Source organism: Pseudomyrmex gracilis, unplaced genomic scaffold (assembly GCF_002006095.1).
Source record: "Pseudomyrmex gracilis isolate BER0280 unplaced genomic scaffold, ASM200609v1 scaffold_302, whole genome shotgun sequence".
NCBI classification, from domain to species: domain Eukaryota; kingdom Metazoa; phylum Arthropoda; class Insecta; order Hymenoptera; family Formicidae; genus Pseudomyrmex; species Pseudomyrmex gracilis.
The window spans coordinates 45187-73167 of NW_018020886.1; the positions used below are offsets into that span (position 1 = coordinate 45187).

General features: G+C 38.3%; 1 protein-coding gene across 2 annotated transcripts; it reads left to right on the top strand.

The window, feature by feature from the left end:
* The first annotated feature begins 365 nt into the window (after nucleotides 1–365).
* LOC109859922 lies at nucleotides 366–27676 on the top strand. 2 transcript variants are annotated; one of them, XM_020438652.1, is made up of 4 exons: nucleotides 366–2654; nucleotides 23343–23597; nucleotides 23889–24118; nucleotides 25117–27676. In XM_020438652.1, the coding sequence occupies exons 1-4, from the start codon at nucleotides 2516–2518 to the stop codon at nucleotides 25453–25455; spliced, it is 963 nt and encodes a 320-aa protein (XP_020294241.1). In that variant the 5' UTR covers nucleotides 366–2515; the 3' UTR covers nucleotides 25456–27676. The 2 variants fall into 2 exon arrangements, with proteins under 2 accessions (XP_020294241.1, XP_020294242.1); XM_020438653.1 differs by having other exon boundaries at nucleotides 25089–25429.
* The last annotated feature ends 305 nt before the right edge of the window (nucleotides 27677–27981 follow it).

Genomic DNA, 27981 nt, shown 5'->3' on the forward strand with positions numbered 1-27981 from the left:
ATTAGCCGAATTAATTGGTTTATGGATCACTCTACTCTCTGATGGAAACCACGTGCAAGTTATATGAATAGTAAGACTAAGAGAGAGAGAGAAAGAGAGAGAGAGAGAGAGAGAGAGAGAGAGAGAGAGAGAGAGAGAGAAGTGTTGTTGAGTAAACAAAAGAGAGAAAGAGAGAGAGAGACCGATTTGAAAAACGCAGTAAATAGGGAGATCACGCATCACAGTGAAGGAAAGCGGAGGGGAACGGAGAGAAGAGAGAGTCGACAGGGGAAAATAAGCAGAGGGGGATTACAATTCGGAGAGTAGTGGTGGAGCATGCGCGGGTGGGAGTGGCACCTTATTCGTCGCGCTGCTCCCGCCAAGGGTTTCTGTCAACTACGAACTACGGATGGAAAAGGTTGTCTAGCACCTGTAATAACGTCAAAGCTCACCTGTATGCAAAATCGCGGCATGACGAATGTTCGTGGAAATCAATTTGTTCTCGTCGAGTGCGGTAAAGAACGCAGTGGAGAAAAATATTAATAAGCAACAAATTGTTACTCATTGTTTTTAAATCTTGGTTTTTGTTGATTACAAGAAAAACATTAGTACAAAAAGTGTGTCGGCAGTGAGAAAAATAAATTAATAAACAATTATATTGAATTACTGACGGATAAATCGTGTATTTGAAAGTGACAGTGAGAGGATACGCATGAGAGTTCATCGAGGAAAGGATGCAGTGACAGGCGAGAAGTGTATAAAAATTACAAAATTAACAATAATCAAATATGATTCGGGAAGTTGCGTTTGCGATGGAACTATATTGTAAAAAAAGACGATAAGGGTGAACAATCGCGATCTCAGCACGTGGTGCCAGGGGCAAAAGTGTCACGTGGGTAGTGGTACATTGTGTTAGGAATTCAAATCGAGAGAGATTCTACTCGCGGATTGCCCTCTGTAAGAGTTTGCAAGTGTCAAGAGAAATTCCGAATAAAACTCGCGAAATGCTTATCGAATTACGAAATAAACGCGAAAAGTTTTGCTCGCTGATTTTCAATGAAATATGGTGTCCTTTCATTGCGTAATTAAAATAAAAGGGAGAGAGAGAGAGAGAAGGTACACGAGGAAATGCGGCGAACGATTGCGAACGTTCGATAAAATCCGTATGGAAGTTTCTCATTTTGATATAATTAATAAGCTGCTGTCGGAAAACGATTTGGTTAATCAACAATGAAGAGTCGTCAATGAGGAGAAACGCCTTGTTTGTCTTCGTTTCAAGCGCGCTTGTCTGACTTCGAGAAGAGAAACTTAATGCTAGATTTCTCCAAACATATCGACAGTAGCATCGCGTTGCGTAATTATTTTGCGTTAATTAGCGAAGACAAGAGGAAGGCGCGCGGAGAACGCGACGTTAATATGCATATCTCAAGCATTTATACTGCTTAATTAAACGAAAGTGTTATGAAAGATTGATTCGCTTGACGGTAAAATATACGCACACCTGCAGCGTCGCATAAAAAAAAAAAATAAAAAAAAAAATGAAACAGAAAGAAATATCAAGTTTTCGTGTACAAACTTTATGAACGCGTCAGAGAGACCGCAGAAAGTTGCTGAAGACGAAAAACATTACGGGACAACGTTTACGGCGGAAGCAGCGCTTTCGCCATCCAACAACTGACGATAAAAGGAGGATCGTTAAGCTCGAAAAGACTTTCACGGAATGACCGCGAAGTAAGCCGCAACTAATAGCGGAACTACTTTCCCGCGGATACACGGAAGCTAAGTGCGGCTATTGCTTCGTGGCTTCTACGAAAAACACGTGGCAACGACGAAAAACATTTCGTTCGCATGGAACTTCTTTAATAGATCAAATAAACTGCGCGCACGAGAGAAGACCAAAGAACGAAGAAGACCAACACGATAATTCAATTTTGATTAAATTTACAAGTGCACAGACAATTGTTTTCTATAGTATATATACTGGGGACCGAGATCGGTATTCGCGATTATCTCAAATTGCGAAAAGTTTGCTCGTAACGCAAACATAAATCACGAAAAGAGCAAAAAAGCAAAAAATTCCGAATTCTCGCGTTCCGCTGAATCCAAACGCGCAAGAGCTAGATTTTTTTTCATGCTAAACGGCGATCGGTATTTCTAGGAGCACGTGATTTCAAAAAGAATCCCTTCACGAGAATCACGAGAAACATTAGAGGAAAAAACGCTCGCGCGAAAATAGATCGGCGAACGTGAAGAAATTGCGGCGAATCGATCGAATCAACATTACGAATGCTCGGCTGTTTCTGATTCACATCGTGGAATCGGTGCTGATTTTTCAAAAAAAAAAAAAAAAAAAAAAGATGTGATTTTGCCACGTGAACGAAACGAAGATTAAGAATACGTTAAAGTGTTGCAGCGGTGGTGGAACGATTATACGGAAAAATTCTCGACGCGCGGTGCAAATTTTAAAGTACAACTCTCTTTTACTAGCCGACGCAAACGGTTGCGATTATCTTTTCGCACAAATGTCAAGTGAACGATGAAGTACTCGAGAATGCAGAGAGGGAAGAAGTGGAGCGTCACTTCGCTTGGCGACGAATCATGCTCCAGGTGCGGCGTGTGTCTGACTAAAATGCTGCTCGTACTACTGTCGGTGCTACTCTGTTCTTCCCTGACAGGTGAGACAGCTTTAATCTCGCCGAGACGACATTTCTGTCGGTCTCTTCCACTTTCTTTCTTTTCTTCCACTTTCTCGTCGTATGTATAATTAATTTTTTTTTTGTTTTATTATTTTAACATCTGAACAATTTAGATATGTATTGTTTTTTTTTTAGGTACCGCAAAGTATATCTCTAATCTTTTCAGAACACTGTTTTATTTTTTAATAAACACTCGACACTTTCGATGATGCAATTTTACTTTTAAATTACAAATTTTTACATAAGTTTGAATAGCTGTCGAGATGAAAAATAACTTTTTTTTATAGGCGTCACGTATCCCAGTTATGAGAGATACGTTTACACGAACGAAAAAAGACTGGGCAAAGATTTATCTACAGTAGCGCCACGCAATTAGCATAATGAATAATTGTGTCGCGAGCTCGTGTCACGTCATTTTACCGATAAGTGCTTAATAGGTAAATTAACGGTGACAAAGTGACACAATTAATCCGGTAACTAGTTATTAAAGTCATCGTGTGGATCCGCCATGCACACTCCGTCCGCTATTACAGAGGTAAACCTCGTTTTACTGTGTAGGCTGAAAAGAGATTGGGATCATAAATATTCAGCGACGTTTAAAGCGAACGCCCGGCGGGAAATTTTCACTTTGAGCGATATATATATATATATATATATATATATATATGTGTGTGTGTGTGTGTGTGTTTGTGCGTATATTTCGGGATCGCACAAGAGAGCGCGGGTGCCGGAGCAATTTAACAAGAACTTCGTGTCGTCCCACGTAACGCGACAAACTTAGCGTAACCAATGTAATTCGCGTGCAAAGCGTTCGGGCATCGTAGCACACCACGAATTCAGGACTATTACACATCTCGTCCGACGATTGGAATTGTTGCGAATATATAAGCCACAAATTGCTTACCAGTAATTAAGTTGTATTAATAACGCGCGCTGAACAATTAACTACATGTATAGCAACAATTATTGCTTTTGTGCACACGATACGCATTACTGCAACATGAAATGATGCTGCGTTTGTTAAGTTTATATGCGTGTCATATCGTCCGCGCAAAAATCCCGGAAGTATAGATTTGTAATGATAACATTGATAATCTTGGATAGTAAATTTAATCGTTTGTTTACAACAAAAATTTCATGTTCAGTAGAAACAATGCTTGGTTTTAAAATTATTTTACATAGAAAAATTTTTCGTCAGAAAAAAACACACATATTTCGACAAAGAATCAGTAAGTTTTGCGAAATAAAATATTTGATTTCACGGTGCGGAAACAATCTCGCAATTTTGGTACGTCAAAAGCAAGGCCGGCAATTTTTACCGCGCGCAAAAATTTATTCAAATCGATTACGTGCAGAAGTCAAGGCGATCATAGCGCGTCATTTTTCTCCGTAAGAACAGTTCGCGGTTACGTAACAGCCGCGGTGTCACCGAGCGGCGACGTCGTCGTTTCGGACTCGCGTAAACGCAGTCGATTTGCGAATATCTGATTTCAACAAGAAGCCGTAATTGAGCCGATTCGTCCGTGCGACGATTGTTCGCTTCGTGCTGACCACCTTCTCTAGCTTCTCGGGACGAAGGTGAACGTAGGTGAATGATTCGTCGTCCGCGAAATTCGATCGGACATAAATCAAACGCGCAATCGCAGAGTCTAAATTTTCCCAGCGGGTCGAACAAAGAAATGCGATCATTTTTGCGGAGAGAACGGAGAAATGTGCCTAGATAGGAAAAAGAAAAAAGTAGAGAAGGAGGAAGAGAAAGAGAAAAGAAATCAAGCGAAAGAAAGGTGAGCGCGGATACGGACGAATACGATGCGATGGGCCAACGAAGAAGATTATGCAAACGGGAGCCAATTCGATTGAAGTGCACCTCAAATAACCGCAGTTTTAACCCATTCGGCTAAATGCACGAGAAAAGCCGCTCGCCTATTAGAATATCACGCTCACACGCGTAATCTCAGACGTACATACACAGACGCACACTGTTGATGTTTGCGAAAAAAGAGAGTGCGATTTAGGCCGGGTTTCATTAAAATCTTACTTTTGGTTGACTCAGCTATGTCATTCGTGACGTTCAAATCGCTTCAACTGACCTTAAGTCTTTTCTTGGAAAAATCAGGATTTATAAGCGCGTTTTTTTTTTATATAAACAAACATTGAAGAGTATGTGTAACTTTTTATCAAATAATCGCTGCTATTCAAAAATTTTTTTATTAATTATAGAAGTTTGAATAATCTTTCTATTTGAATTATTAAAAAAAATACTATTTAAATAAAAGATCACCATTGTTATGTATTTAACTTGGACAAAAATATGAGTTACACACATATGAAGAAATCAATTTTAGCAATATTATTTTTAAACACTTGTTATTTACATTTGAAAAAGGCACTTATATAAAAGTACTTAATTCATCTCCCAATATGTGATATGATTGATCAAAATTACGGTAGCACTGCCATTTGCAGATAATGTGTAACGTAACAAATATGAAAAGAGTAGTCACGCGAGATTACCGATAATACCTGCTAACAGTAGCTACATTTGATTGTGCTACCTACTATCCGTAGTATTTTCAAGAGAGGCTGGCTGATAGCCTCATCTGGCTGCGCCTCTTTGGCGGTATTAACGAGCGAGATTCGAGCTCATGCCCACGGATTAGAGTACAAGTGACTCTATCGATGCGAATGCTACCGAGAGAATCACGCACGTGATAACAAGAGCTGTCCCATTGTATTGGAGAAATAATAATACATAATCGTTCGCGTACATATAAAATGCAAACTAAATATTAAAGATAATATTACACAACAAAAAAGTAAAAATTAACTTTACAAATTCTATTTAGTCGTTTATTTGGTCACACAACGATATTTGCGATATAATTTTTTATAATATTAATTTTAAAATAATGAAAAAAGAGTTTAAAGTCTTTCGTCAAATTAAAATTTATCTTTAAAAAAGTATTATTTATTAACGATATTATTTATTTAGCTTCGCTAAATCTTTCTGTGAGCAGAATTGGATCTGTTGTAAAATTTTCAAAAATTTTGCTTTTGTAATATTGCGTCGTGAGTTTTTATAGTTTTTTTTTTTTATAAAAAAAACTATATGAAAAAGAGAGAGTTGGATCGTGGCCATATCGAGAATTACTCGAAAAGTTTTGATCAAATTTTTGCCATAACAGTTGAATCAGCCACAAATAAAAGGCAATGGCTCTTTATAATTTACTGAGAACAGACGGGAAGGAATGCGATTACTATGGGCGTGCGTGACACGAAATAGGATCGTTCTGGCGAAGTTAGCATCATTACGGAATTAATTCGCTCTTATCGCCGCGATCGGCATGAAAGAGGGGTTGTAGTATTCCACTCAAATTATTATCATGTTTAATAACACTACGTGCACCACGCACGTACATAAATGCACAAATCAACTGCACACACTTGATAGAGGAAGGGAGAGAGAGAGGGGGAAAGAGAGAGGGAGGGAAAAGAGAGTGTGTGTGTAACAGAAAGAATAACTCGTGTCAGGTCGGTAACGTTTCACTGCAAAACAGTCAGATGTGTATAACTCTTGCGTTTAAAATTATATCTACACAATTTATTTTATACAACTGCGAACGTCAAATTGCATCCTCATTAATACTACGATCACGAATTGCAGGACTAATTTGTAAGAGAGAATGCATAGAGCGCGCGCGCACACGTGCGCGTGCCTGACTAAATTACGAAGACAAACTTTCAATCAAATATTACCGCAGTTCTAAAATTTATTGTTGCAAAGAAATGAATAATAATTTATAATTTGTTTCGCAAAACACGTGTTTTTCTACATATAACTGCAAAAAAAAAACAGAATCAGAAAAACTCAATGTTACGAGGAAATATTTGTTCTGTTTTCTATTTTAGACAATTGCAATCCTATTTCAGATGTTTTTTTTTCTGGAATCATCTAATTATAATATATGCAGGGTGTCCCAGAATTGGTTTAACATCTCTCGTAGGCAAGTAGAAGGAATAAAACTGAGTCGAAAAGTCCTATACCATTTTGCTAGATTCGCAATAGTTACTGAGATTTTAATTAACAAAGATCCGCGAATAAGCGTGCATCAGGCTGTCTTATGCGCGGAGGACAGCCCGGCGCGCTTCGCACAATTACATTTTAATATGTATATGTTATAGTATATGCTGTTATATTAGCTCCTCCCATATGTCGCTATGAGTAACACCGTTAGCGCGCGAAGCGCACTGGGCTGTCTTACGCGCGTAAGACAGCACGATGCATGCTTATTCGCTGATCTTTGTTAATTAAGATCTCGGTAACTATTGCGAATCTAGCAAAATGGTATAGGACATTTTGACTCAGTTTTACTCCTTCTATTTGTTCACGAGAGATGTTACACTAATTCTGGGACACCCTGTATATATATACATATATATATATATATATAAATGTTTTTTGTAATTAACACTTCACGCGCACATTATTAAATGGAGTAATGTTAAGACCGAAATTGTAAAACCTCTTCTTTCAAGATATCGCTTAAAGTAACGTGTTTCTCTAATATAATTCCTTTAATGGCGGTTTGTAGGTACAAGAGATTAATGATCTACGCAAGATGGCCTTTCAAATGGGGGAAGGATAATAACAGCGCAGTGTAACGGGGGGCGCGTATAATGTGGTCATTCCCGTATATGTGCGCGAGTCAGTCGGGGAGAACCTTCGTGCGGACGTACGCGTTTGGGAAGCAGAATATGTCGAGCCCATCCACCGGAGTGCATCATTTTCATACATAAACACGCAAAGAGTATAAGAACGGGAGAACGAGAGCCGTGCGCATCGGCAATAAGACGGATGGTTTCTCAAGTCTCGAGTCGGGCGGCGTCAAGGCGCCTTCCAGAACGATGTTTAAGCCCGTCTTCTAAGAATTCCCAATCCCCTCGTCTCTCCCCGGTAGAAGCAGACGAAATTGAATCTCAAGCCTACATGTTAATTTAAAAAAGTTATATCGTCGAGATTTAAATGATTCTTTCGATACATGTATACTTTCTTCGTTTAATATCAAGACGACAATATCCGCGTTCAAAACAGAATCATAGTTTCTTCGCAATGATACGAAGCGTTTGAAGTGAACGGGTTCGTTTTGCGATCGTATGTACAGATAACACATGCGTTATATATTAAAAATAACACGTACGTACACACCTTTAAAGATATTATATCTGCCGGCTTATCATTATGGGCATATATTAACGATTGTATTATCATAACAGATACCACCTGCCACAATAGCCCGAGGGAATATGTATATGTATACAGGCGCGAGATCTCCCTTCGCTGAAAGCAATTTTTAAACGCGGCGCGTTCGGTTTAGTTTCAAAATAAGCGAAATCGCAACGTAGAATCGCGCGATCGACAATGTAGAACGACTCAATTCAATCGGCACGCACAATGGCACGCGGTCCTCTCTGTCCTACCACTTTCTCGTCGTGCCTATCTCTCCGTGATGTGGAAACGGGTCTAAAATGTGGGACATTAACTTCCCCGACGTCGGAATACCTGACCTCTTGACAATGGTCGCAATTAACAATGGCACCAGTAATACCTGTGCGCAAACCGATACCAAAATTATCAGCCGGTTATTGTTCCCACACGAATACGTGTGCGCGTATACGTACGAACGTGCGCGTTCTCGCGTATCGCGTGCGGCTAATAGTGCCGTGAGATCGTTTCGTGGCATGACAGACGCGAGCACAAGTATTAATTTCATATTTGTCTCCGCACTTAATTGCCATAATCGTTCGCATTGTTACAAGCAAGTTATAGCCGCTTATCGATCATCATCGTTGTGTTGTTCTCGTGGGTCGAGAGCGTTGCTGTGATCCCGCCATGCTGTCGTCATCACGGTGTAATTTTGTGGATTGTGGCAATTGCAGTGTAATCGTAACACTCACGTTACGTCGCTTTGCGTCTTCTTGAACTTTGCTTGTCTTGTTGCGATGTAATTATTTCAATTCAATCTGAACAAAAAGAACACATCGAAGTTTAACGCTCAGTTGTATAAACATCAAGAAAATTTTATGTGAGACATTTTGTCTCGTGTGGGATATAAAGGGACAGAAAAAAAATACAATTATGATAATTAAATGTATTATTAAATATTATTTATAATATACTGTTTAAATAAAATAAAATTAAAGAGATCATAAAAAGAATACAAAATGGGAGTGATAATGTCAGTTTTCTGGAAATTTCTTTCTTGTTAAAATAAAGCAAGCGCAATCTTCGTCGCGTTTTACAGTGTGCAAAATTACCAATTTAAATAAAAAAAAATCAATTTTGCAAAACTCTTATCACATTACACTTTGCGTTGTAAGTTTTTTATACAAACATTACATTTTGATACACTTTTTTATTAATTTATTAACAATGTCATGTATGTTGTAGAAACAAAAATGACAAAAGTACTGCTTGTCAGTTTTTAATAACGTGGAAATAATAAGAGATATAAAAAGAAAACTTACCACGACATCCCGAATGCATTTTTTTAAGTTTAACTGCGTCGTTTGGTTTTTTGTTAGCTTCCGAGCTTGAAAAGTCATGCGCCAACACTAATTGCGTCGTTATAAACATAAAAAAACTATTTTAAAATAAATTATATATGTTAGAATATGTCAATAAAAACAATAAAAACATACAGCAATTATAAAAAATAATAAAACTAAACTAAAATAATTATACACAATTATTAAACATTAGTTACACATTTTTCGAAAGTAGAATTATATTTCTAAAAATATTTCTCTTTTGATTGTTGACTTGGGATAGCTGTGCGTCGCTGCAAAAATCATGCATGATTCTAACGAGTAATCTCCGTACTAAAGAGAATCGATGTCGTATTATAGCGACACGCTCGAAGCACTCGAAACGCGGTTCGCGATGTAGAGGCTGTCGACGCGTTATTAATGAAGACCCGCGTTTGTGTCATAATCGCACGACCGCGTGACGTTAATCGAGTGGCGTTTCTCGAAAGAATGGTCGAGATAAAACAATAAGCAGAAAGAGAAAAAAGAATCGCTGCTGAAGAAACGACGAATCTTCTTCCTCTCTCTTTCTGCTTTCGTGGCAGCGGCGCGACGCGTAATTGACAACGCAATAGGGAAAGAGAGGTAATAGAGAAAACTCCATTTTGGTTGGTACGTACGATCGCCATTGTCCACTGTCGAGCTGGATTCCACGAGTAAAGAGAGGGAGAAAGAGAGAGAGAGAGAGAGAGAGAGAGAGAGAGAGAGAGAGAGAGAGAGAGAGAGAGAGAGAGAGGCTCGCATTTATTATTCGCTCGCGTGCTCGACGTCGCTCGCAGAAACAATAGGAAAACGAGAGTCACGGTACGCTGGAGCACCACTTTCGACTGTCGATCTCTCGCGTTCGCTTAAAGGCCCTCCCCCCTCTGTTCGGCGCGTGCATCAACACTGCTGCACAGATCGCAATCGCGTTTTTGGCACATTCGCGCGCAAGAAAGATAATCGACGATAAAGAACAGCCGCTTCATGTGAATGTTCGAATAAATTTCACATACAGAATGGTTCAGGCGCTACTTTGTTTCTCTTTTGCACCTTAAAATAATTTAATCAAGATCACAAAATCTTGCAAGATAACACTTTGCTTTGATCGAGTATTTCAAGTCAGAACTATTTTGTGCAATCGGATATTTATATTCTCAATTAAATATAAAAATAAGTAAAGTGTGTAAGCACGAGTTAACTCGTAACCCCGATTAGCAAAGTTTTGAGGGAAAAAATGTTATATCTTATATTTTGTAAATAATAACTTTTTTTAATATTAAATAACCATTTTATAGTGTTGAATATTAACGACAGTTCAAATTCACTTTATCATAAAATTTAGAGTAGATACACACTAATTGCAAGAGCCTTTATCAGAGTTTTTCAATTCTTTAAACTTTTCAAATGCCACGCATTCTCGAACGCATAAATCGTCTTCGTTGAAAGAAAAAACGTAAATTGAAAGAAACATATATATATATTGCACTTGATTTATGTGAAAAATGAAACACCTCGCAAAATTCTTTCCTATAATTTTCCGGGTGTTCGGCCGATTGGCGCAATTTAACGGGGCGTCACTAATGCGATTGGTACCTGGCCGATGATTGATTATTAAATTAATAATCGAATTACAACTGGCCCGTGAGCGCACAACGTATACGCCCCTCCGGCGTGTGTGCACGCGAACGCTCGTCTATGCATTACGTTTCGAGTGCGCGTTGCGGTCGACGGCCGACGAGAGCTTTCGCTCAAACGCGCTCGCGAGAAACACGCGTTTGCGGATTTCTACGCGCTGCTTGCAGCACGTTCGCGCGGTGTGTATGTGTATGGCACACGGAGCAAGAGAAGCATTTGACCCGGATCGGCCGTTAACGATGCTTTTCGAAACCGCCACGACGAAAGCGTCCGTATCGGACAGCACTCGGTGTCCGATAGCGGAAGCTCTCTCTTGCCACTGTCGGACATCAAATAAATGTGCTCTGGCAGACGTCGTCATCGTCGTCCGTCGTTGGGACGCGTTACTTACACGCGAAAGAGAGGGGAAGGAAAAAGGACGCGGTAGATTTGCCAGCGGCAAAAGAAGGGAGACTCCGGACAAGTCCGCGCGCTTCCGCCGCAATAAAATTATAATTGCGGCTCGGTACGTAATGAGGAGAGATTAAAGTCCCCGCTTTACTTTATTATTATTTGCTATAGTAAAAACAAAACGTACAATCGTGTCTCGAGTATTCTCGCACGCGTAACGCTTTCGTCCGGCAGGTCGCGTCTCACGCAATTAGAACACAATGAATACGAAGAATTAGAGGATAAACTAGGAAAAAAAAAAAAAAAAAAAATAGAGGAACGCTCTCGGAGCGTTTTGAAAAAACGCGAGAACGCAATAAAAAAATCTCAAAGAGAGAAAGCAAAACAAATATGGAGTATCACGATGAAAATCTTCACGTCGACCGCTCATGAAACGATTGTTGGAATAATCGCGGCGGAGTTGCATCTCGTTGCGAATTTGAGTTATATGCGGTGTAACGGACGAGACCGAGCTCCGCCGGCATTCAGAATTCAGAGACAACGACGATGTCACAAGCGCGCTAATTGTGTATACCCATCGTCCCGATGGGACTTCATTATCTTGCCGATGTCGAGTACCAGCATCGTGGAAGGGAAAAAGAACTGGGCGCGGGATAAAAAGGCGCGACAAGGGAGGTGCAATTAAAAATTACGGGCCGTTGCAAAAGCCGCGAGAGAATCTCGGAAAAGATAAGCTCGACGAAAAAGAGGAAGTTATCGCGCATGTTGTGTGAAGCCGGAGATAACACGAAATTGTTCTTAAGAGGACTTCTATTGTCGGTTTCAAAAATAACTATCCAACACGTAAATATCACACAGGATTATTCTCGCTCATCGAAAGTGCTTTTATGATAAAAAGAAAATAAATGCGAGCGTTGCTGCACGCGCGCGCGCGCGCGCACACATACTTTATAGAAAAATAAATTTGGAATTTTGAAAGAGTATTTTAGAAAATACATTTATATATATAGTTTTAACACAGAACTACCAAGCTCATTGGAATAATGGGTTTCACATTTCTCTCTTTAATTTAAAGTGAAATGATGATTTATCGAATTAAATGTTGTTTTTGTTTAATTATAACTTTTATTTTAAATAAACTAAACATAAAAGCACACTTTCAAATATCCGTCAAATTGGTAAATGTGGCAAAACTAGATATACATTCACATCGGCAATTCTAGTGTTTATATATAATATGTATATATATATATATATGTATATATTGAGACAAATAAAACATAAAATATGATATATTTATATATTTTATTTTTTATATATTTTTATATTTTTAAAAGACAAATAAAATATATAAAAATGTATATAACCATTTGTTAAAAATATTAGATGGGTTGATTTACATACTTTATTCCTTGTGGTATATAAAGTTACTATTAAATATAAAATCCGATACAAACGTTTCAATTCTTTTTTAAAGATAAACAAAATACCGTGAAAGTTTGAGTAATGAACAAACACGACGGCGAAGCGGTGACAACGATGACGACGCAGTTGTGTTTCATACGCCTAAAGTTTGATATGTATATGCGCATTAGGAATAGTCACATTTGAAGAGCATGAAGCTCGTTCAATTGAAGGCTTCGCGAGCTCTCGCGTAGCATTAATTAGGAGACTCAAAGGCCGCCGACGCGCGTCTCTCTTTCGGCGGAACTGCGATTGCTATCATCGGCAATCTCGTTATATGAAACTAGGCAGCAGCGGATATGGTTATTCCTCTATTGTCGTGATTACTACCCTGCGCCCACATTGTCATTCTGCAGTCTGGCACGTTGCAATTGTTACGTCCCTCCGGGATCGACCTCTCTGTGTTCGGAGGACCGCGCACCACGCACTTGGAATAAAAGAGAACGGATTTCAAAAGACTCGAATAAATATGAGAAAAATCGTTTCAGAAAACATCTTCAAAATATCACGTTCCAAGATTGTACTCAAATACACATTTCTCTCAGTCTCTCAACCGAGTTTTCATGCGCGGCGCGTTTTCGTGCTTTTGCGAGGAAGTTCGCCCTTATTTACCTCCGGAAAAGTTGATATTTATTATCATTACTTTTTATCGATATCACACAAAAAAGAGCGCGTCCTTCGTAAAACCGTTTAATAAAAAAAAAGGACAACTGTGAAAATGCTAAATTAGCACAGAACCAAGCGTCGTTATTTTACTTCGGCGGCAAATTGAACGACGCCCGCGGAATAGCTCGCTCGAATCTTAATCAAATACGCGGAACAAACGCGAACGAGATAGTCGTCGTTTGAAATGTCTTTGAAGAAAGACAGCGCGCGCGCACAGAGTATATGGCACGGATTACAGTCGTCGTGTGGGACCACGACCGAAAGATTAATTAGACAGATTTAATTACGTTTCCTTTTGCTACAACTTACTTTGCTACAGTTTCATTACCGTAAATTTGCTTTACCTCTGTCCCCCGTTGCTGCTTACTTTGCGCGGTAGTAGACAACAATGCCGGTATATAATGCCGTATTGCGTTTCTTGCTCAAACGCTGTACTTGCATCTGCATCGTGTTGCCGCAGCTGCGGGAGAGAAATTTGCGAGAATAGCGGAGAGATCATTGTGCGCCGCGTTCGAGTACAGACGGGACAGGAAGGAACATCAAAGTTTGCTCTCTTTTTCCGAGTTTGCCGCATCTCGCTGTCATTTATGCAAGCTGATTCGCCGTTTACTCGGCATCAATTTTTATTCGACGCTCCGTAGACGACATTGTGTCTACGGGCATTCAGCTCTCAAAATGTTGCATCGAGTCGGAGACGTTAATGTAAAAGCTGTTTTTGTTTTAAACAATATAGGTACATTTTTTTAATGCACGTGAGTTATAATATTGGTTTATAAAAAGTTTACCAAATTAATATTAATTTTTTGATTGATAAAAAACTTTGATTTCATCAAATCGGTCAAAAACTATATCGTTAAAAATTAAAATTAAATTTTTATTTTTATTTATTCCGTATGAGAAAATTTTGTCACTGTCATTGCAATTTCGCGACAATTTCTGACTTTATTACATCAATGAGCAAGGTTATGCAGATACTTTGGCTTTATGGTTTGCGGTTGCCGTGCGGTAAGAGAACACCATAAATACCGCTTCACCGATCTGCATCCGATGGTTAATTTACACGGAGGATGACAAAGGTCTCTCCTCGGCTGCGGCGTTTCTCGAACCGCCTCGGGGGACATCGAGGATCGTGCACCTGCATCGTCGACGCAGCTGCACGAGCAACGAGAGAATTCAATGGAGAGCGAGAGAGAGAGAGAGAGAGAGAGAGAGAGAGAGAGAGAGAGAGAGGGAGAGAGGGAGAGAGAGAATAGTAACCATACTACGGTGACCACCACGTGCTGTCAGCATCACAGCGACAGCGAAGGGGCAAGAAAACGTACGTGGGGTTGGTACGCGCCGGCTAAATTCGTAAGCAATTATCCGAACTTGGAGAAACGACGCTAGTAGCTCGAGTCGGCTATAACGGCATTCCTTACTCCTCTCGCGGGATCGTTCCCAGATTAATGCATAGCTCGTGGTCAGAATACCGTGGTCTAAGGGAAAGAGAGAGAGAGAGAGAGAGAGGGAGAGAGAGAGAGAAACGAGAGCGACGGAGAATAGCTTTGGAAGCAATTATCGAACCGCCACCTTCTCTCTTTCTCTCTCTTTTTTCCTTCCTTCCTGTTTATCGCGTCCGCTGTGTCGTTAGCTCCGAATTAAATCCCGCTCACGTTTTTCGTGTCGACAAGCATTGTTCGATATCTCACAATATTTATATTGCAATAGAGAAGAGACACGTTATATCTTTTTCTTTCTCTGAATATCGATTTTACTCATGAATTGTTTTTGCGTGCAACAACTGTGGTAAACAATTGACGCATAAAAATATCCGCATAAATGTGTGCCACATTTCGATTTTGCTATAATTTTCTCTTTATAAGATATTTCATTTCTTTCTATATGATATGTTTAGTGAACGTTGTAATTACTTAAAAGCTAGTTACATAATTGGAAATTAACAAGAATTTGAGATTTAATTTCAGGTATTTATGTTGAACGAAGTACCTATATCTAACATTACTTTCGAAACGAATATTCAGTTTGCGCCATATATAGATCGTTCGATATTTGTGCTAGTTCAATCGGCACAGCACGCAATATGGTGCCTTATAGCAGCAAACGCTCAGTCCTCGTTTGAGTACTTAGCGAGTACTTAGCGAGAGAGTGGCCATTCGCCGCGATCTATCGCGTCACACTTCATTTTACGGGAAAACGGTTTCATTGGCCCGAGCTGACTCCATGTATGAGCTAATTGGCTCGTTGCCAGAAGACCTTCAGGCGATCATAATCATACGATCATTATATGTATAGATAGATGACTATATAGAAAGCAGAAAGAGAGAGAGAGAGAGAGAGAGAGAGAGAGAGAGAGAGAGGAGAGGAGAGTAGAAAGTCCCGAAACATGAGATTGTTGTTTTATGAAATTTGAGATAACTATTATTTACCGATTATATTGTGTTTTGACAATAATTCAGTTTTAACACATATATAACACAAATATATAAATAATACACAATAGTAAATATGGTATTACACTATACTCTTTGTATATACATACATATTCTATTGTGAATCCCTAACTATGTGTTTGCAAAAAATATATATGAAAAGGTTCGGATGCAATTAAATATAATTAAAACATCTTTGTTTTCAAATTACAATCGGCATCAGTTGTCACAAGTGTATAAATAATACGTCTCTCCCTCTCTCGGACTATTATATCCAAAAGCACTTTAGAAAATTGTGACGTTTGCAAAGGAAATGCAAAACACAATACTCGCGGACGTCACTCGAATATCAACGTTGTTTGATAAACATCAATAAAAACGCTTCATCTTCGAGCGGGTACTGTACAAGTACATCGTGAAGAAGCATTTCTCGGCGACGATTTAAGAGGCAATTGCAGATGGAGGGTAAACTCAACAATGTCGTCACTAATTTCAGCCAATTACGGCCACACATGTCTCGTGTCCGTAATGCCCGTTCGCGCGCGCGATCTGAAACGGAATGCGTGTGTGTGCGCGCGTCTGAGCTATACGGGACAGCAAGTGAATTACGCGTGGAAACGTGCTCGAGGCACGATAGAATTATTATATGACGAATTATGCTCAAGGGAGAAAGGTATATATATGCGTTGTTTTCACAACTTTTGACGTCGGCGCAATAAACAATAACACTACTTATTAAAAAAGATCAATTACGATGTTTAATCGCATATTCTTGCAACGGTTACAGCGCGTTCAAACATAGCCGTGTACGAAAGAATGCTGTAATATATTATTTTTCTTGTAACGAGAAAAACGCAACGTGTTCGTGACGATATCAGTATCAATCGATTTTCGTTGAAAATTACGCGAGAATATAGTGAAAAGAAATATTAAATACGTTTCTCTCACACGGAAAAAAAAGTTAGCTCTCACAGCTAAAAATTAGGTTTGGTTTCTAAATTTTGGTAGTATCATGGACACCTAAGCTCTTAGTGCTACAAGACATACATATTTTGCTATTATATGTCGACATATTTAGGAATATCAGCAAACTGTTTCTATGTAATAGAAAATTTTATAGGGTAAAAGACCCAATTACTGTCACCTGCCCGTCACCCTAAGCTATTTTATTTAAAATATTAAATAAATCTTAAAAAGTTATGCATGAAAAAAATCTAACATGGAATTTTAAGTGCAATTAATATAATAAAAAATTCAGCACTCAACATTCTTGTCTCATTTCTTTCATTTTAAGGGTAACAGTAACAGCTCTCTTGCGTCGTTCTTTTTTAATTATTAAATTTATAAATAAAAATAAAGATTTTGAGAGACGTATTATTTTTTTTTCTTATATCAGAGACATTGAATAATACCAGATAAAAAGAAAAACGCATGTTTTTGATAAATAAATAGTAAAAACAATTCACTAACGCCAGAGTTTATCATTCAGGTGACAGTAATTGGGTTCTTTTACCCTACAGCTACAGCAGCAAATTCAGTTTCAGCAAATCGTAATTAGCTATGGTAGAAACTATTTTTTTTTTCCGTGCAATGCCACATATATCAAATTCTCGTAAATCTAAAATTAGTACCGCGTCTGCGAGAAAATCAATGCACAATGTATTACATGTTAGCTACATCGTATAATATACGCTGTAGTCGCACAGATATTCATTTTGCATGTAGGAATATCACGGGAGCTTTAATATACACGCTTATCGTCGCGGCAGTGGTGAATATGCATAGCGATAAGCAGCCCCGACGTGCAAGTCTACCCAAACTGATTGCGACAACTGCGTGGGAGCACTCTCGAGTGTCTCGCACACGCGGAAGAGAACCGTCGTTTGGGCACAACATGAAATGTGCATGTGTGAGTTACGACATCACATCTGACGGAGTAGTTGTCTTTTCTGTCTAAGGCCGAGAACTTACGCCGGCGGCGGTCTGACCATTTGACTTCCGACCCGCCCACATCTAGTAAAACGGTCCACTCGTCTTCCCACAATCGCTCCTTGAATTTTCGAGCAATTCGTGTCAATCAACCCTCTTCTCTCCTTTCTCTTTACGCACTCGAAAAAGTCTGCCCACGCCGAGGGCGTCAAGAAACGAGCGAGAACGATTAATCTTAATGTCTTTGGAAACGAAATTATTAACCTCTGTGTGTATGTATACTTTAGGGGATTTTTTAAAATAAATGTCTTTCACAATCTTTTCTTTTTCTTTCATTAACAGCCTTCGCAGCGTCATACAAAATACGCATTTCTTCATAAAATTTGATTACATGTACCGTATCAATACAGAATAATAACAATCTTGCTGATATGTATATTTAAAAATGTTAAACATTTTTATGTTTAATCTCCGTAAACAAAACAAGATTGAAAAGGGATTACTAATTGCAGTGTAATAATTAAGCAGGTGGTAATTGCGTGCACCGTGTTGTTTTTAAATTTTATATTCGCCGTTATTTTCCCCGCAGTCACTGATTGTACGTACAGCGCTAATTAAAAGTGCGACGACCGATCGATTTTCATGAATAAACGAACAATCGAAATTAAATGCAAGCAATTAACGACAACCTCGTATCGCGGTTTTATTCTACGTCGAATATTCATACTCGTGTCACGCAAAATTTTCATTTAGTCAATTTGCATTCGTTTTTATATTAATTTTGTATTAATTCACTGTATTAACTGACATAAAATCCGTGTTTATATTATGATTACATATAAAATATTTTACGCATTTCTGTTTATAATTCATAATTTGGTTTGTATTATTAGGAAATGTAACAAATTTGTTTGACGCAAAACTAAGGATGTAAGCAGCATTTAATAAAACAGAAAAAGCGATGTTGTGTTATGTAAAGCTGAAAAAAGGTTATCATCAGTTCTCCTCTATACGCGAAGGAGAACGGGGAATTCGCGAATTACAAGTTAAGTTCGGTTAAGTTACCCGTTTTCCTGTTTCAATTTTTGCGCAAATAAATAATTCAGAAATGAATCGTTTCAATGTGAACAAAAGCGGAAGAATCTGAATTAATTCGCGGTGGATGCACCTGCTGTTAACATCTCGCAAGAAATTTGACATAATTGAGCGTTTTACGCGTGCCGCGAGGCAAAACGTGGCGCGCTCCGGAAGGTTTTCATAAATCGCAACGCACATAAGTCCGTTTAACCAGAAATTTATTTCGCCAACTCTCTCGACCCTGTAATAGCGCTCCGGGCGGAAGAGAGAAGTACAAACGAGGAGAGAAAGCGCGAGCGAGTTATAAATGCGCGCAATCGTTGTTCACTCAGTCGTTCTCTCGGTACAGGGGTGGTAAAAAAGAATCGCGAGCAAAGCGAATATCGACGTGTCGACGTGGCGAACAAAACAAATAAACGCCCTCCTGACCCGCGACAAATTTACGGCGCGCGCTTAATTAGCGGACAAATAACGCGATTAACGGCAACCGACCGCCGCACGATAGTTTGTCGCGTTTACCGCGTAGGTACGACTCATGCGCGAATCGGTAAGCGTGTGCACACTCCGCATGCCGGAAACTGTTGCTCACGACAGCCAGAAATGCAGCCGGCATCCCGCGACCAGAGAAAAACGAAAAGCACAAAGCGCGAACAATAACGCGCGTCCACCGTGACTAATGCACCGGTTATTGCGCCCAGGTTATTTATTCTCGACACTCGCGGAATCTCACAGCTCTGTTTCGAGCATACGCGGTTACTTTAATTATTATAAAATGTTACTTATAAAACTTACGATAAATTGTAATCTTTTATTATGCACTTTTTTATTATACAAAGAATAATACATAATTCTTTATTTTTGTTTGCTATTATTTGTGAAGACGTGTTCCTTGTAAGAAGTTAACAAATATCGTATTGATGGACTATGAGCTGAAACTGAAAGAACGGATAAAAAATGACAGACACGATTTTCGTTGGTGCTCCTGAAGGGTGAGGAAAACGAGGAGCGATGAATCGTCGGAACTTTTTATCCGCCGCGGTGTAAAACGCGCGGAATGGAATGGAACTCGAGGTATCGGCTTTGCATTTGATCAACCGTGCAATGAATAAGGAAAACTTGGCCGTTCTATGCATCGGAAACTGTTGCGCTCGTAAGCCTGAATTGTAAGTCCGTACAGTTGCGGGCGCGCGCGGTATAACGTCAAGGAATAATATCACAGAAAATACATGGCGCATTTCGAATCATAAATTATTCATAATAAACACGTCGCCTTTACCTTATCCGATCAGTGAAAAAGTACCGAAATAAAATATACATACAAACATTTTTTATGAACAATTGATTTTAATTGTTTTGAGAATAAAAAGAATATCAAGTTGCACAGATTTGTTTGTATATACATGAAGTATCAGCTTAAAAGTGTTTTTTTTTTTCAGTGTTACAAATTAATTGAACAGATGAGTTTTCGAGAGAGAGGCTATTCAACTCTCGAAATAAATAAAACACAAATTACAAAGAAATGTACAAAAATATCGGCTTGACTACTTATCAGAGTCAAATACCGCTGATACGGTGAAATAATGTACGTGAAATATTTCTACAGTGATAAAATCTTTGTAAAGAAAGAGAAATTCAGAGAGAGAGAGAGAGAGAGGAAAAGTAAAATTAGACTTTTGCCGAATACAGTGCGGAATAAAATTCAAAGTATCGGCTTTACATTTGATCAGCGACGCGACGAATAAGGAAGCCCCGTATCCTGGCGTATCCGAGAGGCCACGACGAGACGAATCAATCCTCGAACTTCAAAGAAATCCTGCACCGCTCTGATCCTTCGGGATTCTCTGATACGCGTGGAAGTCTTTAATCAGGGAACGCAAATCGACCCTCGACGGCACGTCAGCTCCAGAAATAGGCTCGCGCTTGTCCTATTGTCCTCAGAGCACGGGTCGCGTCGCGTAGAATATTAATTGATTCGCTAATTATCACAGTACCGCCAACAGTCTAAATTATCTAACGCTGAATTTGAAATCGACTCTGTCTTCCCACAGATTACGTTTCTTTCATAGATGGTAATTTTGTTTTCGTACAATAAATTAGATATGTACGTTTTTCTAATCCACACTTAAATTAATAGAAGAAGAAGAAGAAGAAGCAGAAGAATTGTGTAAAAAATATTTTTGCAGACAATTTTATACTTGCGGCGATAAGTCGTATCGTGTTGCGTCAGTTTACTCTGTCATTTACATATTCGCGGTTTTGCGCGACTCGCACATTCGACACACTGTTCAATATTTATGTTCTCGGAATGTGAAGCACGTCGGGAGCATTCGTATCCCAATACGTACTTTATTCAATGCAAAGCGAATACTTCGTATCAGAGGCATGCGCGGGAAAGAAGCGGAGAATCGCGGTTTCGCGTCCTGGAGTTTGCACTCCGAAACTATACCGTGCTGCTATATAGCTCTTGCATATCCTGCGGACTAACAGGACAGGGTCAAAGGGGTCCGCGTGGCTCTATTGTGTTCCCGGTTAACTACTGCTTACGGCAACACAAAGCCCTGAAAAGCCGACGAATTATTTAAAAAGACTCGTTATTGTTCCGCGAAGCAAATGGTCAAACCGCCGCGGAACCACTTGCCAACCAGACAGCAACTCTCGGCTGAAAGGAAAAACATACACAGTTACATGCGCACACAGAATCGCGCGTGCCTTTCATTCCCGTCCGCGTGCACGTGTTAGTAAAAACTATTAGAAGTTAATACTGCAAAGATTGGTTGTTATAATATAAATGTGAAACGCATTACTCGGTATAAAAGGCTTCAATTTGACATATTGGTTTTGCGGCGCAGTTTGTTTAACAGAAAAATACAAAACGATGTCCAAAAGTCATATAAAACAACGATGCATTGTAAAATTGAATGTTATCAAAACGAATACTCAAAATAAATCAATAAATGGTATGTGAATGAATAGCTCTGTGTATGCTGACGTGTGTGAAAAAAAAGATAACTATCGATCGCTTATATTTTTCTAATTGTTCTTCGATGTTTTAGTAACACACCACGTTTTTTGAATAAAGTTACCCGAGAAAAAATAGAAAATATATGATTATATAAAATTATATATATATATAAGATATTATGATCAGATCGCACCAAATTTCGAATCCGATTTTATATGGTCATACATGATTTTATATATTTATATATGATCATATATAAAATCAGATCGCGCCAAATTTCTGATTTTATATGATCATATAAAATCATATCGGACTTATATATAATCTTATGTGATCATATGTTTTCTATTTTTTCTCGGATATGTGTAAAAACTTACGAGTGAAACAACTTTATATGAATAGATATAAATATAATTTGATAAATAATTTATCGATGAGATCCAAGACAGACAGTGATAATTCCGAATAATACGATACAGCGAATGATTTGACAGATACTCGGACGTCATTTTGCAACTGCATTATTAATTTATAATTACATAAGATTGTACGAACAAAGTTAGTGAAAATACAAAATTTCAGTTTTTGTTTTCAGTTCTATGCGTAAATTGTTTCATGTTCAATAGCTAGAAATATATACAAAAACTTACTATTTTTTCCCTACAATAACAACAAATATAAAGGATCTGCATGCGCGGAAAAATAAAAATTGCAGAAAAAACTGCTTTTATAAAATTTAATCATTGTTATATAATTGTTATTTAATAATTTAGTTTTTAATAATCGTTATTTTCACTTGCAATTAGAAGACAATGTGTAAAAAATTTAAAATCTGAATTTAAATTCTGACTTTATTTTGACAATCGACACAGCTTTTTGTGTCAAGTTATCGATATTTCAACATCACACATATACTGTTAAAATATACGTTATTTAATAAAATAATGCACGAAATATTTCTTCATAGTTTTTTTTTTTTTTTTTTATAAATTGTACGATTATAATTGGTTATCGCAGCCACTTTAAAATTCACCTCGCTTTGGAGTACTCGATTGCGTTCGGTTGATCGAATATTTTTAATTACCGTCGTATTTGTCCCGATCGTGTGGACAAATTGTGGACGTATGATAAATAAATTAATGCGCGCGCGTCGATCATTGCAAAGCCATTTCCCGCTGGGATTTTCACCATGTGGCCGAATTTTCCACTAATAACTGTGTTTTTTAGAGAAACGTTTTGAACGTTGTTTGCATGCAATATCAATTTTTATCATTTTCGTCAATTTAATCATTTAAATATTTCTCCGCTTCATACGTGCAATACAAATAAATAAATTTTGAGGTTTTTTGCACTTTTTTAGAAATTGATTCAAGTAGTAAATCCTATTTCTTAATCTTGTATTAATCTATTACAAAATAAATATTTTATGATTTTTTTGATTGTCTTGCTTTAAATGTAATTTACATTAATTAATTAACTTACATTAACGACACACGTGTTTTACGAGTGCATGGAATAAAGAAGTCGTTTGTGTTCTTTATCGCATAGGTGCCAGATTGCAGATACAAAAACTGGATGTGCCCAGCATTGTGGATCCGAGATGGGAGAGCGTATCGCTAAGATGCGAATATGATCTCGGCGGCAAAGATCTATATTCGGTTACGTGGTATAAAGACGATCAAGAGTTCTTCAACTACAAACCATCGGAACCAAAGCGAGATCGCGGTATAGACGGCGTGTACGTCGATCTCAACCTAAGTAACAGCAAGCAAGTGACACTATTGGGTCCGAATTATCATAGAGGTGCGCGACATTAATTTTTACAAAGTACAGAACATTTGTACATTTGTGTTCGATATATTTCAATTCTCTTTATACACAAAAGATCTTATTTACATATGTAATTATTGGGAAATAAAATCAATTTTATAAATTATTAATTATTGAATTTAAAAAGTATCTTTTGTGTTTCTCATTTTATCATCACGATAAATTTGATGAAAATCTGAATAAAATGACAAAGAATATTATATTATAGCTTTTCCAATTTATAAATTCACATCTAGCCTCTTCTCTCTTTTTGACTTTGTACAGGCAAAACTGATCTAGCAGGGTCTTACGGCTGCGAGGTGTCGTCCGAAGGCCCAAGTTTCGAAACAGATTACAAACAGGCAAACATGAGTGTGGCAGTACTACCCGAGCATCAACCTGTGCTCAATGGGATGCGACCTTCTTATGAGGTCGGCGAGATTCTTGAAGCGGAGTGCACGTCGGCGTTGAGTTACCCCCCAGCAGTTTTAACGTTCATCTTGAACAGTAAAGAGGTGAGTCGATGTGCACGGTGAAACACGGCGAGCGTTCCGTCGCGGTTAAACTTTCGAGAGGTCGTGCGAACTCGAATATAAGAGACGATCCGCGCGCCTCACAATTTTCTAGGAATTTCCATATCATGTACGCGAGATACTGCACTTTTAATGTTTTATTCGCAGCGAATACTGATAACACGAGAGATAAAATTTTCATTTATTATCAGTCGGTCGCAGATTTTCGTTCTTTATTAAATAATAGAGTTTCAATAGCATATTACTAAAAGAGTGATTGGTGTTTCAATATTTTTATTAAAGTGATATCCACTTCAAATTAGTTGTGAGAATCCATCTCTGAAATATCATCCAGCGGATGAAGCACTTCGCAACATCGGTTCGATATGAACCGCGAGAGCGAAAATTTTGTAATTAATCGCGCGGCGTAATTCATCTTCAAAAAGCTCGCGGGCTGTTACGCGGTCCCGACGAACTAGGAACCGCATAACTCCCATTATTCAATGCTACGCTGCGCACGTCGTTCGCGAGAAGGTACTACTCCGGTTTATTCAACGACAATTTGTCAAGCGAGGTCACTTTGCGAGCGCGGATGTTTTTATATTTTGCTCGCTGAACAACCGAACGCGTTCGAGTCTCAACAATTATAGAGCTGTGCGTATATGTCGTAAATTAACTTCTCGAGAATAAATAATTCGGACGGAATCGGCGTTGAAGCTGCCGCAACGTTGACGCGAATGTGCCATTTTTACAATAAAAGTTATTGTAAAAATGGCACATTGTAGCTAAGAAGTTTATACGCTTGGCGCGCGCGCGTTTCGAAACTATAATCGTTTTTTCTCTCCAAATATTTTGCGATCAATTTGGAATCACGAGTTTCCGTTCCGCGAATATATCTTTGTGTGGCAAACGTATCTCTCACTGCTATTAAAATTGATTTAAAACTGCAACTCTAAATTATATTTTTTTTTAGAATTCAGTTTCTAACTGGCTTTTAATAGGTGAACAGAGACGTAACCAGAATCTTGCAAAGTGGTTACATAGAAGAAAACGTGATTTCTTTGACGCGGCTGGGCCTGACGATACGTCTAGAACGACACCATTTCCCGGGCGGCACCCTGACTTTGACGTGCCAAGCCACGTTACCGGGAATCACCGGCTACAAGCCACTCAACATCACCGTGAACGCCACTCTTGCTGCCAACAACCAACGTCTCGTTGAACCTCCTAGAAAATCGGGTTCAAGGTCGAATTTCGACTCGTGCCTGGTTTTGATCGTCTGGATAATGGCGACGATTCACTCCGCGATTCGCCGTGACAATCTAGAACTTTGTGTTTAACGTTGACGTATATCGCAATATACTGATTTCGACGTTTGCAATATTAAAATCCACGACACGCCAATATCTTTTGAGTTTGTGCTAATTAGTACATACATACATACGTCTCTCACAATTGTTCTCGCGATCGGGAAAATGTCGCATATTGTCATCGGCTTTCTTCTCTCTCTCACTCGCTCTCTCTCTCTCTCTCTCTCTCTCTCTTTCTTTTTCTCTCTCACTCTCTCTACGTGTTAACTAACGCGACGTTTCCATGATGCGACGAATGCATGTAGTACGTAGGTCTCTTGGGCGCGACGCCTACCGAGTGTGATGCACAATTTTGGTGTGTCTTGAATCTTCGCGTATCCTGTTCACACTTGCATGTATACACAGTATTAGAACGCCCCGTATATGTATATCTTATATAGCGGATAACTCAGAGACGATAGCAATACAACAATATTATGTGTAAAGTAGGTCGAAACACGGACGCAGCGGCGTTGTACATAGTGTATAATTGTGGATTAGCATTACAAATTATCGTGTATAATTAATTGGACGTACTAGGAGACTGCGAAGGATGACGGAGAACACGATGAAAGTAACATGAGACGTATCGGAATTTGCAAGAACGCACGCGCGCGAGAAACTGGCAGCAATTTTATAAAGCGGAAAACACGATCGAAGTGTCGCGTCAAGAAATATCTATCGTTCATCTTTCTTTTCAGACCAGAGAAACTATAGTTTAATAAAAATAATACATACATATATATATATATATATATACACACATACACACACACAAAATCTTGAAATAAACAACTTGACGTAAATAGCGTTAATATGTGATTAATTCGATTACATTTTTCACATCCGATCTTCCTCAGAAGGCGTGCGACGAATCTTTTATGTAAGAGAACGTTTTTGTGTTCTATTGTAATTTTACATAATTCAAGTCTTGTCATCATTATCATCGAAGTGTGATTGCAGCAAATAAAATCAAATGATTTAATCAATTTGCAACAGTGTATTCTTCACGAATCATAGACAATCCTCTTTATAGCGTGGCAATTTTAACAGAGGATCGTACCTAACTTAATCGCGCGTAGATGTAATTTCATAAATTAATTTTTATAATATAATTAATATGAAGTTTAGAGTACAACCAGTATAATTAACGCTTTGCTACTACATAAAGAAAAAATAACTCAAAAAAATAAAGAAAAAATAACTCAATAAACGCAGCATGAGCGATATAATTATCAGAAAAATTATCTCATATTTTGATGGTTTCTTTCGCTGGCGTTTATATAACGAAGAAAACTCCTCGCGTGTATATAACTCTCTCTCTTTCTCTCTCTCTTTCTCTCTCTCTCTCTCTCTCTCTCTCTCTCTCTCTCTCTCTTTTCCTCTATCGCACACTCGAAATATATTATTAATCGACGTGTCGTCACGTTCATCCATACTGAATGCTGCCTGAGAAATCGGACTTTTAATTATCGGCTAAGTGTTAATTATATTAACAGCCAATCAAAATGGGGATATATAACTGATAGGTACGAAGAGCATTTCTTGTCTCTTTTCTACGCCACGTGTTAATTTCCTGACAATTTCTCGTTTCGCACTGAACGCTACTTCAATGTTATAATACAAGAAAATTACCAGTGAAACGAGAATCAAGCACTTCAACGACTGTTTTTGAGTAATTTTAATTTTTCTTGTGTGTCGCACTTTTTTGCGCTCTCGAAAAAAAGAGATAGATAAAGAATGCAGGTTTCTTCATTGCGGAATAAAGTTTCCATCAGCCTCAAACTACCTAATGACCATAGGCGCACATAAAAGAGCTTGCTTATTAGTTAACTGAAACTGGAATAATAAACTTTGCAGGCACCTATTGTGATGCGTTTTTATCGCATTCTGAGAAAAAATATGGAAAACGTGTGATCATGTAGGATAATATATGGGTCGCGGGTAAGGTTTTATATGATCACATATAAGATTTTATATAAGTCGGATGTGATCGTGTATCAAATCCGAAATTTGGGGGCGCGATCTGATCACTTATATATATATATATATAATCTTATATAATCATACGTTTCTATCTTTTCTCGGGATTCGTTTGATATTAAACACGTGTCCAACACATTGTTTACGACTTTATTTACAATTAGATTTACGTAGTATGTCGAAATGAGAAAATTGAAAATAAATAGCGGCCTTTGAATTAGCGAAATCAAAGTGAGTCGACAATTCAAGCATATCTCTAATTCTGGAATATCTCTTTGCAATTTATTAAACGTTTAAATTACTGTGTGGCACATAGAGAGCATAAATAAATCACATGCGTTTAGGATTCACAACATTGATTGACCCACTTTTGAACATTTGAAAAAAGTCTCAATACAGCATAGCAGAAAAGGTTAACTCAAAAAAAGGTAAGAACAGACGTTGAGTACACGCACAACACGTATTTTATAAATATTTTTTAAATTAAAAATCTTAATTCAGACTGTTTTTTGTTATTATTTTTTATTTGTACAA

What these genes read in the sequence shown, in the direction of transcription:
- LOC109859922 (XM_020438652.1), top strand. Translation starts at nt 2,516, where the DNA reads ATGAAGTACTCGAGAATGCAGAGAGGGAAGAAGTGGAGCGTCACTTCG. An exon ending in ACTCTGTTCTTCCCTGACAG is followed by an intron (nt 2,655 to 23,342) that starts GTGAGACAGCTT and finishes TTTATCGCATAG; the next exon opens with GTGCCAGATTGCAGATACAA. An exon ending in TCATCTTGAACAGTAAAGAG is followed by an intron (nt 24,119 to 25,116) that starts GTGAGTCGATGT and finishes GGCTTTTAATAG; the next exon opens with GTGAACAGAGACGTAACCAG.